The sequence below is a fragment of the Poecile atricapillus genome, chromosome 34 (assembly GCF_030490865.1).
Source record: "Poecile atricapillus isolate bPoeAtr1 chromosome 34, bPoeAtr1.hap1, whole genome shotgun sequence".
Classification (NCBI taxonomy): Eukaryota; Metazoa; Chordata; class Aves; order Passeriformes; family Paridae; genus Poecile; species Poecile atricapillus.
The window spans coordinates 3399695-3412579 of NC_081282.1; the positions used below are offsets into that span (position 1 = coordinate 3399695).

The following is a 12885-nucleotide window of genomic DNA, read 5'->3' on the forward strand; positions in this document are numbered from 1 at the left end:
GCCCAAAATTTGGGATTTGGGACCCCAAAATTGGGATTTGGAGCCCAAAATTTGGGATTTAGAGCCCAAAATTTGGAATTTTTGGCACCTGGGAACCCAAATTTGGGACCCAAATCACCTGAGACCCCTCCCCAAATTCCCCTGAATCACCTGAGACCCCTCCCCAAATTAATTTGAGACCCCAAAATTGGGATTTGGGAGCCCAAAATTGGGATTTGGAGCCCAAAATTGGGATTTAGAGCCCAAAATTGGGATTTGGGAGCCCAAAATTTGGGATTTAGAGCCCAAAATTTGGCATTTTTGGCACCTGGGAACCCCAAATTTGGGACCCAAATCACCTGAGACCCCTCCCCAAATTAACCTGAGTCACCTGAGACCCCTCCCCAAATTAATTTGAGACCCCAAAATTGGGATTTAGAGCCCAAAATTGGGATTTAGAGCCCAAAATTGGGGATTTGGAGCCCAAAATTGGGATTTAGAGCCCAAAATTTGGGATTTAGAGCCCAAAATTGGGATTTGGAGCCCAAAATTTGGGATTTAGAGCCCAAAATTTGGCATTTTTGGCACCTGAAACCCCAAAATTTGGCATTTTTGGCACCTGAGAGGGACCCAAATCACCTGAGACCCCTCCCCAAATTAATTTGAGACCCCAAAATTGGGATTTAGAGCCCAAAATTGGGGATTTAGAGCCCAAAATTTGGGATTTAGAGCCCAAAATTTGGCATTTTTGGCACCTGGGAACCCAAATTTGGGACCCAAATCACCTGAGACCCCTCCCCAAATTAACCTGAGTCACCTGAGACCCCTCCCCAAATTAATTTGAGACCCCAAAATTGGGATTTGGGACCCCAAAATTGGGATTTAGAGCCCAAAATTTGGGATTTAGAGCCCAAAATTGGGATTTAGGAGCCCAAAATTGGGATTTGGGACCCCAAAATTGGGATTTTTGGCACCTGAGACCCCAAATTTGGGACCCAAATCACCTGAGACCCCTCCCCAAATTAATTTGAGACCCCAAAATTGGGATTTAGAGCCCAAAATTGGGATTTAGAGCCCAAAATTGGGATTTAGAGCCCAAAATTTGGGATTTAGAGCCCAAAATTTGGCATTTTTGGCACCTGGGAACCCAAATTTGGGACCCAAATCACCTGAGACCCCTCCCCAAATTAACCTGAGTCACCTGAGACCCCTCCCCAAATTAATCTGAGACCCCAAAATTGGGATTTGGAGCCCAAAATTGGGATTTAGAGCCCAAAATTGGGATTTGGGACCCCAAAATTGGGATTTAGAGCCCAAAATTTGGGATTTAGAGCCCAAAATTTGGCATTTTTGGCACCTGGGAACCCCAAATTTGGGACCCAAATCACCTGAGACCCCTCCCCAAATTAACCTGAATCACCTGAGACCCCTCCCCAAATTAATTTGAGACCCCAAAATTGGGATTTAGAGCCCAAAATTGGGATTTGGGAGCCCAAAATTGGGATTTAGAGCCCAAAATTGGGATTTAGGAGCCCAAAATTGGGATTTAGAGCCCAAAATTTGGCATTTTTGGCACCTGAGAACCTCAAATTTGGGACCCAAATCACCTGAGACCCCTCCCCAAATTAACCTGAGTCACCTGAGACCCCTCCCCAAATTAATTTGAGACCCCAAAATTGGGATTTAGAGCCCAAAATTTGGGATTTAGAGCCCAAAATTTGGCATTTTTGGCACCTGAGACCCCAAAATTTGGAATTTTTGGCACCTGGGAGCCCAAATTTGGGACCCAAATCACCTGAGACCCCTCCCCAAATTCCCCTGAGTCACCTGAGACCCCTCCCCAAATTAATTTGAGACCCCAAAATTGGGATTTGGGACCCCAAAATTGGGATTTGGGACCCCAAAATTGGGATTTAGAGCCCAAAATTGAGATTTAGAGCCCAAAATTTGGGATTTAGAGCCCAAAATTTGGCATTTTTGGCACCTGAGAACCCAAATTTGGGACCCAAATCACCTGAGACCCCTCCCCAAATTAACCCAAATCACCTGAGACCCCTCCCCAAATTACCTGGGACCCCAAAATTGGGATTTGGAACCCAAAATTTGGGATTTGGAGCCCAAAATTTGGGATTTAGAGCCCAAAATTCGGCATTTTTGGCACCTGGGAGCCCCAAATTTGGGACCCAAATCACCTGAGACCCCTCCCCAAATTCCCCTGAGTCACCTGAGACCCCTCCCCAAATTAATTTGAGACCCCAAAATTGGGATTTGGGACCCCAAAATTGGGATTTAGAGCCCAAAATTTGGGATTTAGAGCCCAAAATTTGGGATTTTTGGCACCTGAGAACCCAAATTTGGGACCCAAATCACCTGAGACCCCTCCCCAAATTCCCCTGAGTCACCTGAGACCCCTCCCCAAATTAATTTGAGACCCCAAAATTGGGATTTAGAGCCCAAAATTGGGATTTGGGAGCCCAAAATTGGGATTTAGAGCCCAAAATTTGGGATTTTAGAGCCCAAAATTTGGCATTTTTGGCACCTGGGAACCCAAATTTGGGACCCAAATCACCTGAGACCCCTCCCCAAATTCCCCTGAGTCACCTGAGACCCCTCCCCAAATTAATTTGGGACCCCAAAATTGGGATTTGGAACCCAAAATTGGGATTTGGGACCCCAAAATTGGGATTTAGAGCCCAAAATTGGGATTTGAGACCCCAAAATTGGGATTTAGAGCCCAAAATTTGGGATTTAGAGCCCAAAATTTGGGATTTAGAGCCCAAAATTTGGCATTTTTGGCACCTGGGAACCCAAATTTGGGACCCAAATCACCTGAGACCCCTCCCCAAATTCCCCTGAGTCACCTGAGACCCCTCCCCAAATTAATTTGAGACCCCAAAATTGGGATTTGAGACCCCAAAATTGGGATTTGGGAGCCCAAAATTGGGATTTGGGAGCCCAAAATTGGGATTTAGAGCCCAAAATTGGGATTTGGACCCCAAAATTGGGATTTGGGACCCCAAAATTGGGATTTAGAGCCCAAAATTTGGGATTTAGAGCCCAAAATTTGGCATTTTTGGCACCTGGGAACCCAAATTTGGGACCCAAATCACCTGAGACCCCTCCCCAAATTAACCTGAGTCACCTGAGACCCCTCCCCAAATTAATTTGAGACCCCAAAATTGGGATTTAGAGCCCAAAATTTGGGATTTAGAGCCCAAAATTTGGGATTTTTGGCACCTGAAACCCCAAAATTTGGCATTTTTGGCACCTGAGAGGGACCCAAATCACCTGAGACCCCTCCCCAAATTAACCTGAATCACCTGAGACCCCTCCCCAAATTAATTTGAGACCCCAAAATTGGGATTTGGGAGCCCAAAATTGGGATTTAGAGCCCAAAATTGGGATTTAGAGCCCAAAATTGGGATTTTTGGCACCTGAGAACCCAAATTTGGGACCCAAATCACCTGAGACCCCTCCCCAAATTCCCCTGAGTCACCTGAGACCCCTCCCCAAATTAATTTGAGACCCCAAAATTGGGATTTGGGACCCCAAAATTGGGATTTAGAGCCCAAAATTGGGATTTGGGACCCCAAAATTGGGATTTAGAGCCCAAAATTTGGCATTTTTGGCACCTGGGAACCCCAAATTTGGGACCCAAATCACCTGAGACCCCTCCCCAAATTAACCTGAATCACCTGAGACCCCTCCCCAAATTAATCTGAGTCACTTGAGACCCCTCCCCAAATTACCTGGGACCCCAAAATTGGGATTTGGGAGCCCAAAATTGGGATTTAGAGCCCAAAATTGGGATTTAGAGCCCAAAATTTGGGATTTAGAGCCCAAAATTTGGGATTTAGAGCCCAAAATTTGGGATTTTTGGCACCTGGGAACCCCAAATTTGGGACCCAAATCACCTGAGACCCCTCCCCAAATTCCCCTGAGTCACCTGAGACCCCTCCCCAAATTAATTTGAGACCCCAAAATTGGCATTTGGGACCCCAAAATTGGGATTTGGGACCCCAAAATTGGGATTTGGAGCCCAAAATTTGGGATTTAGAGCCCAAAATTTTGGATTTTTGGCACCTGGGAACCTCAAATTTGGGACCCAAATCACCTGAGACCCCTCCCCAAATTCACCTGAGTCACCTGAGACCCCTCCCCAAATTAATTTGAGACCTCAAAATTGGCATTTGGGACCCAAAATTGGGATTTGGAGCCCAAAATTTGGGATTTAGAGCCCAAAATTTGGCATTTTAGAGCCCAAAATTTGGCATTTTTGGCACCTGGGAACCCCAAATTTGGGACCCAAATCACCTGAGACCCCTCCCCAAATTAACCTGAGTCACCTGAGACCCCTCCCCAAATTACCTGGGACCCGAAAATTGGGATTTGGGACCCAAAATTTGGGATTTAGAGCCCAAAATTGGGATTTAGAGCCCAAAATTGGGATTTAGAGCCCAAAATTTGGCATTTTTGGCACCTGGGAACCCCAAATTTGGGACCCAAATCACCTGAGACCCCTCCCCAAATTAACCTGAGTCACCTGAGACCCCTCCCCAAATTACCTGGGACCCAAAAATTGGGATTTGGAGCCCCAAAATTGGGATTTGGGACCCAAAATTGGGATTTAGAGCCCAAAATTTGGGATTTTTGGCACCTGAAACCCCAAAATTTGGAATTTTTGGCACCTGGGAGCCCAAATTTGGGACCCAAATCACCTGAGACCCCTCCCCAAATTCCCCTGAATCACCTGAGACCCCTCCCCAAATTAATTTGAGTCATTTGGGAGCCAAAATTTGGCACCTGGGACCCCAAAATTTGGCATTTTTGGCACCTGAGACCCCAAAATTTGGCATTTTTGGCACCTGGGAACCCAAATTTGGGACCCAAATCACCTGAGACCCCTCCCCAAATTAACCTGAATCACCTGAGACCCCTCCCCAAATTACCTGAGACCCCAAAATTGGGATTTAGAGCCCAAAATTGGGATTTAGAGCCCAAAATTGGGATTTGAACCCCAAAATTTGGGATTTAGAGCCCAAAATTTGGCATTTTTGGCACCTGGGAACCCCAAATTTGGGACCCAAATCACCTGAGACCCCTCCCCAAATTCTCAGCCCAGACCTGGGATTTTTGGGGGTGGATTTGGGGTTTTTTGGGGCAGTTTTTGATCAAATTTTGGGGTTTTTGATCAGATTTTGGTCAGTTTTGGGTCAGTTTTTGGTGATTTTTGATGTTTTTGGTCAGTTTTGGGTCAGTTTTTGGTGTTTTTGGGTCAGTTTTGGGTCAGTTTTTGGTGATTTTTGATGTTTTTGATCAGATTTTGGGTCAGTTTTGGGTGGATTTGGGTCAGTTTTGGGTCAGTTTTTGGTGATTTTTGATGTTTTTGATGAGTTTTGGGTCAGTTTTTGGTGGTTTTGGGTCAGTTTTTGATCAGATTTTGGGTTTTTGGGTCAGTTTGGGTCAGTTTTTGGTGATTTTTGATGAGTTTTGGGTCAGTTTTGGGTCCGTTTTAGTGATTTTTGATGAGTTTTGGGTCAGTTTCGGTGGTTTTTGGTCAGTTTTGGGTCAGTTTTTGGGGTTTTTGGTCATTTTTTTCTCAGATTTTGGGTTTTCTGGTCAGTTTTGGGTCAGTTTTTGGTGATTTTTGATGTTTTTGATGAGTTTTGGGTCAGTTTTGGGTCAGTTTTTGGTTTTTTTGGGTCAGTTTTTGATCAGATTTTGGGTTTTTGGGTCAGTTTGGGTCAATTTTTAGTGATTTTTGATGAGTTTTGGGTCAGTTTTGGGTCAGTTTTGGGTCAGTTTGGGTCAGTTTTGGTCAGTTTTGGTCAGTTTGGGTCATTTTGGGTCATTTTTTTCTCAGATTTTGGGTTTTTGGTCAGTTTTGGGTCAGATTTTGATCAGATTTTGGGTTTTTGATGAGTTTTTGGTCAGTTTTGGGTCAGTTTTTGGTCATTTTTTTCTCAGATTTTTTGGGTTTTGGTCAGTTTTGGGTCAGTTTTTGATGTTTTTGATCAGATTTTGCTCAAATTTGGGTTTTTTTGATCAGATTTCGAGCGGTCACTCACCTTTCTCCCCCAGGTAGCCCCACCCGGCCATCCAGCAGCCGCGGCCGAAGGGCGGGGGGTGGTGGGGGAGGGGCAGGCAGACGGTGCCCACCCGAGGTCCGAGCGTGGCCGGAGGCCGGAGCCGGACCAAGGCCAGGTCGTGACCGCTCCGGACACCGCGGAACCGAGGGTGGACAATGACCTCGGCCACGGACAGCTCCTGACCCTGCTCGGGGTCACTCCCAGGGTCACTTGGGTGGTCATTTGGGTGGTCACTTGAGGGGTCATTTGGGTGGTCACTCCTGTGGTCACTCCTGGGGTTCCTCCTGTGGTCACTCCTGGGGTCACTTGAGGGGTCATTTGGGTGGTCACTTGAGTGGTCACTCCTGTGGTCACTCCTGGGGTCATTTGGGTGGTCAGACCCGTGGCCACTCCTGTGGTCACTCCTGTGGTCACTCCTGGGGTCACTTGAGGGGTCACTTGAGTGGGCACTTGAGTGGTCACTCCTGTGGTCACTCCCGTGGTCACTCCTGTGGTCACTCCCATGGTCACTTGAGGGGTCATTCCGGTGGTCATTTGGGTGGTCACTCCTGGGGTCACTCCTGGGGTCATTTGGGTGGTCACTCCTGTGGTCACTCCTGTGGTCACTCCTGTGGTCACTCCTGTGGTTATTCAGGTGGTCACTCAGGTGGTCACTCCTGTGGTCACTCCTGGGGTCATTTGGGTGGTCACTCCTGTGGTCACTCCTGGGGTCATTCCGATGGTCACTCCCATGGTCACTCCTGTGGTCACTCCTGGGGTCACTCCCATGGTCACTCCCATGGTCACTCCTGTGGTCACTCCTGGGGTTCCTCCTGTGGTCACTCCCGTGGTCACTCCTGGGGTCACTCCTGTGGTCACTCCTGTGGTCACTCCTGGGGTCATTTGGGTGGTCAGACCCGTGGTCATTTGAGTGGTCACTCCCGTGGTCACTCCTGGGGTTCCTCCTGTGGTCACTCCTGTGGTCACTCCTGTGGTCACTCCTGTGGTCACTTGAGTGGTCACTCCTGTGGTCATTCCTGTGGTCACTCCTGGGGTCACTTGAGGGGTCACTTGAGTGGTCACTCCTGGGGTCAGTCCTGGGGTCACTCCTGTGGTCATTCAGGTGGTCACTCCTGTGGTCACTCCCATGGTCATTCAGGTGGTCACTCCTGTGGTCACTCCTGGGGTCACTCCTGGGGTTCCTCCTGTGGTCACTCTGGTGGTCATTTGGGTGGTCACTCCTGTGGTCACTCCTGTGGTCACTCCTGTGGTCACTCCTGTGGTCACTCCTGGGGTCACTCCCATGGTCACTCCCGTGGTCACTCCTGGGGTCACTCCCGTGGTTTCTCCAGTGGTCATTTGGGTGGTCACTCCCGTGGTCACTCCTGTGGTCACTCTCGTGGTCACTCCAGTTTCCAATCAGGTCACTCCAGTGGTCACTCCAGTGGTCACTCGTGTGGTCAGTGGCATTTCTGGCCAGGTCACTCCAGTGGTCACTCCAGTGGTCACTCCCATGGTCACTCCAGTGGTCACTCCAGTTTCCAGATGGGTCACTCCCGTGGTCACTCAGGTGGTCACTCGTGTGGTCACTCAGGTGGTCACTCGTGTGGTCACTCCCGTGGTCACTCCGGTTTCCGGTCACTCTCTGCAGCCGCAGCCGCCCCAGCACCGCCCGCCAGGAGGGGAGGGGGGCTCGGAGACCCCCGGGGCTGGGGAGACCCCAAAATCACCCAAATTCACCCCAAATTTAACCCAAAATTTATCCCAAAATCACCCCAAAAATCATCCCAAAATCACCCCAAAATCACCCAAATTCACCCCAAATTTAACCCAAAATCACCCAAAATTCACCCCAAAATTTACCCAAAATTTACCCAAAATTTATCCCAAAATCACCCAAATTTACCCCAAAATTTATCTCAAATTCACCCCAAATTTAACCCAAAATCATCCAAAATTCACCCCAAAATCACCCCAAAATTTATCCCAAAATCACCCAAATTCACCCCAAAATTCAACCCAAATTTACCCAAAATTTATCCCAAAATTCACCCAAAATTCACCCAAAATTCACCTGAAATTTACCCAAAATTTACCCCAAATTCACCCAAAATTTACACCAAATTTAACCCCAAAATTCACCCAAAATTTATCCCAAAAATCACCAAAAATTCACCCCAAAATTCACCCAAAATTCAACCAAAATCACCCAAAATCCACCCAAAATTTATCCCAAATTCACCCCAAAATCACCCAAAATTCACCCAAAATTCACCCAAAAATCACCCAAAATTCACCCAAAAATCACCCAAAATCACCCAAAATTCACCCAAAATTCACCCCAAAATTTAACCCAAAAATCATCCCAAATTCACCCAAAAATCATCCCAAAATCACCCCAAAATTTAACCCCAAAATCACCCAAAATTTAACCCAAAATTCACCCCAAAATCACCCAAAATCACCCAAATTCACCCCAAAATTCAACCCAAATTTACCCAAAATTTATCCCAAAATTCACCCAAAATTCACCCAAAATTCACCTGAAATTTACCCAAAATTTACCCCAAATTCACCCAAAATTTACACCAAATTTAACCCCAAAATTCACCCAAAATTTATCCCAAAAATCACCAAAAATTCACCCCAAAATTCACCCAAAATTCAACCAAAATCACCCAAAATCACCCCAAAATTTATCCCAAATTCACCCCAAAATCATCCCAAAATCACCCCAAATTCACCCAAAATTTAACCCCAAAATCACCCAAATTCACCCCAAAAATCACCCCAAAATCACCCAAAATTTACCCAAAATCACCCAAATTCACCCCAAAAATCATCCCAAAATCACCCAAAAATCATCCCAAAATCATCCAAAATTACCCCAAAATTTAACCCAAAATTTATCCCAAAATCACCCCAAAATTCACCCCAAAATTCACCCAAATTCACCCAAAATTCACCCCAAAATTCACCCAAAATTCACTCAAAATTCACCCAAAATTCACCCCAAAATCACCCCAAAATTTAACCCCAAAATCACCAAAAATTCACCCCAAAATCACCCAAATTCACCCAAATTCACCCAAAATTCACCCAAAATTCACCAAAAATATCACCCCAAATTTATCCCAAAATCCCCCCCAAACCCCCCCAAATCTCACCCCCAGAAGCCCCCAGACCCCCCAAATCCCCCCAAATCCCCCCAAAATCTCCCCAAAATCCCCCCAGACCCCCAAATCTCACCCCCAGACCCCCCAAATCCCCCCAAATCCCCCCAAATCCCCTCCAGACCCCCAAAATCTCCCAAAATCCCCCCAAAATCGCCCCCAAATCCCCATTTAAGCTCCCCACACCCCCCAAAAAAGCCCCCAGACCCCCCAAAATCCCCCCAAATCCCCCCAGACCCCCCAAATCTCACCCCCAGAAGCCCCCAGACCCCCCAAATCCCCCCAAATCTCACCCCCAGAAGCCCCCAGACCCCAAATCTCACCCCCAGAAGCCCCCAGACCCCCCAAAATCCCCCCAGACCCCCCAAATCCCCCCAAATCTCACCCCCAGAAGCCCCCAGACCCCCCCAAATGCCCCCAAATCCCCCCAAATCCCCCCAAATCTCACCCCCAGAAGCCCCCAAAATCCCCCCAGACCCCCCAAATCCCCCCAAAAAAGCCCCCAGACCCCCAAATCTCACCCCCAGAAGCCCCCAGACCCCCCAAATCTCACCCCCAGAAGCCCCCAGACCCCCCAAATCTCACCCCCAGAAGCCCCCAGACCCCCAAATCTCACCCCCAGAAGCCCCCAGACCCCCAAATCTCACCCCCAGAAGCCCCCAGACCCCCCAAAAAAGCCCCCAGACCCCCCAAAATCCCCCCAAATCCCCCCAAAAAAGCCCCCAGACCCCCAAATCTCACCCCCAGAAGCCCCCAGACCCCCTAAAAAAGCCCCAAAATCCCCCCAAATCTCATCCCCAGAAGCCCCCAGACCCCCCAAATCCCCCCAGACCCCCCAAATCTCACCCCCAGAAGCCCCCAGACCCCCCAAATCCCCCCAGACCCCCCAAATCTCACCCCCAGAAGCCCCCAGACCCCCCAAAAAAGCCCCCAGACCCCCAAATCTCACCCCCAGAACCCCCAGACACCCCCAGACCCCCAAATCCCCCCAAATCTCACCCCCAGAAGCCCCCAGACCCCCCAAATCCCCCCAGACCCCCCAAATCTCACCCCCAGAAGCCCCCAGACCCCCCAAATCCCCCCAGACCCCCCAAATCTCACCCCCAGAAGCCCCCAGACCCCCCAAATCCCCCCAAATCCCCCCAAATCTCACCCCCAGAAGCCCCCAGACCCCCCAAAAAAGCCCCCAGACCCCCCAAATCCCCCCAGACCCCCCCAAATCTCACCCCCAGAAGCCCCCAGACCCCCAAATCTCACCCCCAGAAGCAGTGGGCGGCGCTCAGGACCCACTCGGGGGTCACCAGAGCCCCCCCACACACGTGGGACCCCCGGATTTGGAGGCTGACGAGCCAGGGCCAGCGGCCGGGCTGGGCCCCCGAGCCCCCGGCCACGCGAGCCCGGCCACGAGAGAACCCGCAGGAGGTCCCTGGAGAGGGGGAGGGGAGGGGAGTGAAATTTGGGGGGGTTTGGGGGTAAATTGGGATTTTTTGGGGATTTTTTGGGATTTTTGGGGATTTTTTGGGGATTTTTTTTCCTTTTTTTTTTGTTTTTTTTTTATTTTGGGGGGATTTTTTTGGGATTTTTTAGGGATTTTTTAGGGATTTTTTGGGGATTTTTTGGGGATTTTTTAGGGATTTTTTAGGGATTTTTTAGGGATTTTTTGGGGATTTTTTAGGGGTTTTTTGGGGATTTTTTTTTTATTTTTTAGGGATTTTTTGGGGATTTTTTGGGTTTTTTTGGGATTTTTGGGGGATTTTTTTTTATTTTTTGGGATTTTTTTTTTCTTTTTGGGGATTTTTTGGGGGATTTTTTGGGATTTTTTGGGGATTTTTTTGGGATTTTTTAGGGATTTTTTGGGAATTTTTAGGGATTTTGGGGGGATTTTTTAGGGAATTTTTTGGGATTTTTTTTTTTTATTTTTTAGGGATTTTTTAAGGATTTTTTAGGGATTTTTTGGGGATTTTTTTTTGATTTTTGGGGATTTTTTGGGATTTCTTGGGATTTTTTTTTGGTTTTTTGGGGGATTTTTTGGGGATATTTTGGGATTTTTTGGGGGATTTTTTAGGGATTTTTTGGGGATTTTTTTTTTAATTTTTCGGGATTTTTTTTTTTTTTGGGGGGGATTTTTGGGGGATTTTTTAGGGATTTCTTGGGATTTTTTGGGGATTTTTTGGGGATTTTTTGGGGATTTTTTAGGGATTTTTTTTTATTTTTGAGGGAATTTGGGGGATTTTTTAGGGATTTTTTGGGATTTTTTGGGGGTTTTTTGGGGGTTTTTTGGGGATTTTTAGGGATTTTTGGGGGGATTTTTGGGGGATTTTTTTGGGGATTTTTTGGGAATTTTTTGGGATTTTGGGGGGATTTTTTGGGGATTTTTTGGGATTTTTTTTTGATTTTTGGGAATTTTTTTGGGGATTTTTTGGGGATTTTTTGGGGTTAAAATTGGGATTTTTTGAGGATTTTTTTTGGGATTTTTGGGGATTTTTTTGGGATTTTTTGGGATTTTTGGGGATTTTTTTGGGATTTTTTGGGGATTTTTTTTGGATTTTGGGGGGATTTTTTGGGAATTTTTGGGGATTTTTTTTTTTTTTTAATTTTTTTTTTATTTATTTTTGGGGGAATTTTTGGGGATTTTTTATGGGATTTTTTTTTTATTTTTTAGGTATTTTTTGGGGATTTTATTTTATTTTTTTATTTTTTTTATTTTTGGTGGATTTTTTTTATTTTTTAGGGATTTTTTGGGGATTTTTTGGGATTTTTTTTTTTATTTTTTGGGAGATTTTTTTGGGGATTTTTTGGGGTTAAGTTGGGATTTTGGGGGATTTTGGGCTCATTTTGGGGGATTCTGGTTGGATTTTGGGGGATTTTGGGGGATTTTGAGGGATTTGGGATCATTTGGGTGGAATTTGGGGAATTTTGGGGAATTTTGGGCTCATTTTGGGTGGATTTTGGGCAGATTTTGGTGGATTTGGGGGATTTTGGGTGGATTTGAGCTCATTTTGGGTGGATTTTGGGGGATTTTGGGCGGATTTTGGGGAATTTTGGGGGGATTTTTGGGAATTTTGTGGAATTTTGGGGAATTTTTGGCTCATTTTGGGGAATTTTGGGGAATTTTGGGGAATTTTGGGGGATTTGTGCTCATTTTGGGTGGATTTTGGGGAATTTTGGGGAATTTTGGGTGGATTTTGGGTGGATTTGAGGGATTTGGGCTCATTTTGGGTGATTTTGGGCAGATTTTGGGGGATTTTGGGTGAATTTTGGGTGGATTTGGGCTCATTTTGGGTGGATTTGAGCTCATTTTGGGTGAATTTTGGGTGAATTTCGGGGGATTTTGGGTCTCCGGAGTTTTCCCATTTCCCATTTTTGGGGCCCCTCCCCCCCCCCCAATTCCGGGGGCTTTCGCCATCGAGGGGGGGGTGGGGGAGGGGCAATTTTTGGCTTCCTCTTCCTCTTTTTTGGGTCCCTTTTCCCATTTTTGCCGTTTTTGGCCGTTTTTGGCTCCTTTGCCCAATTTTGGGGGGAATTTTCCCAATTTTTGGGGCATTTTCATCCCAAATTTTGGGGTTTTTTCCCCATTTTTGGATTTTTTTCACCATTTTTTGGCTTTTTTGCCCATTTTGGGGCATTTTCATCCCAAATTTTTGGGGTTTTTCCCATTTTTGGGC

The 12885-nt window shown here is 46.7% G+C and overlaps 1 protein-coding gene across 1 annotated transcript in view; it reads right to left on the minus strand.

Moving 5' to 3' along the window:
* LOC131590696 (uncharacterized) overlaps positions 1–12885 on the minus strand; it is a 36857-nt gene that overhangs the window by 21404 nt on the left and 2568 nt on the right. The window contains exons 3-4 of the mRNA XM_058860961.1: positions 10478–10646; positions 6048–7756 (exon numbers count right to left, since the gene is read on the minus strand). Coding sequence (XP_058716944.1) covers positions 6048–7756; positions 10478–10646 — 1878 coding nt within the window. The remainder of the gene's footprint in view (positions 1–6047; positions 7757–10477; positions 10647–12885) is intronic.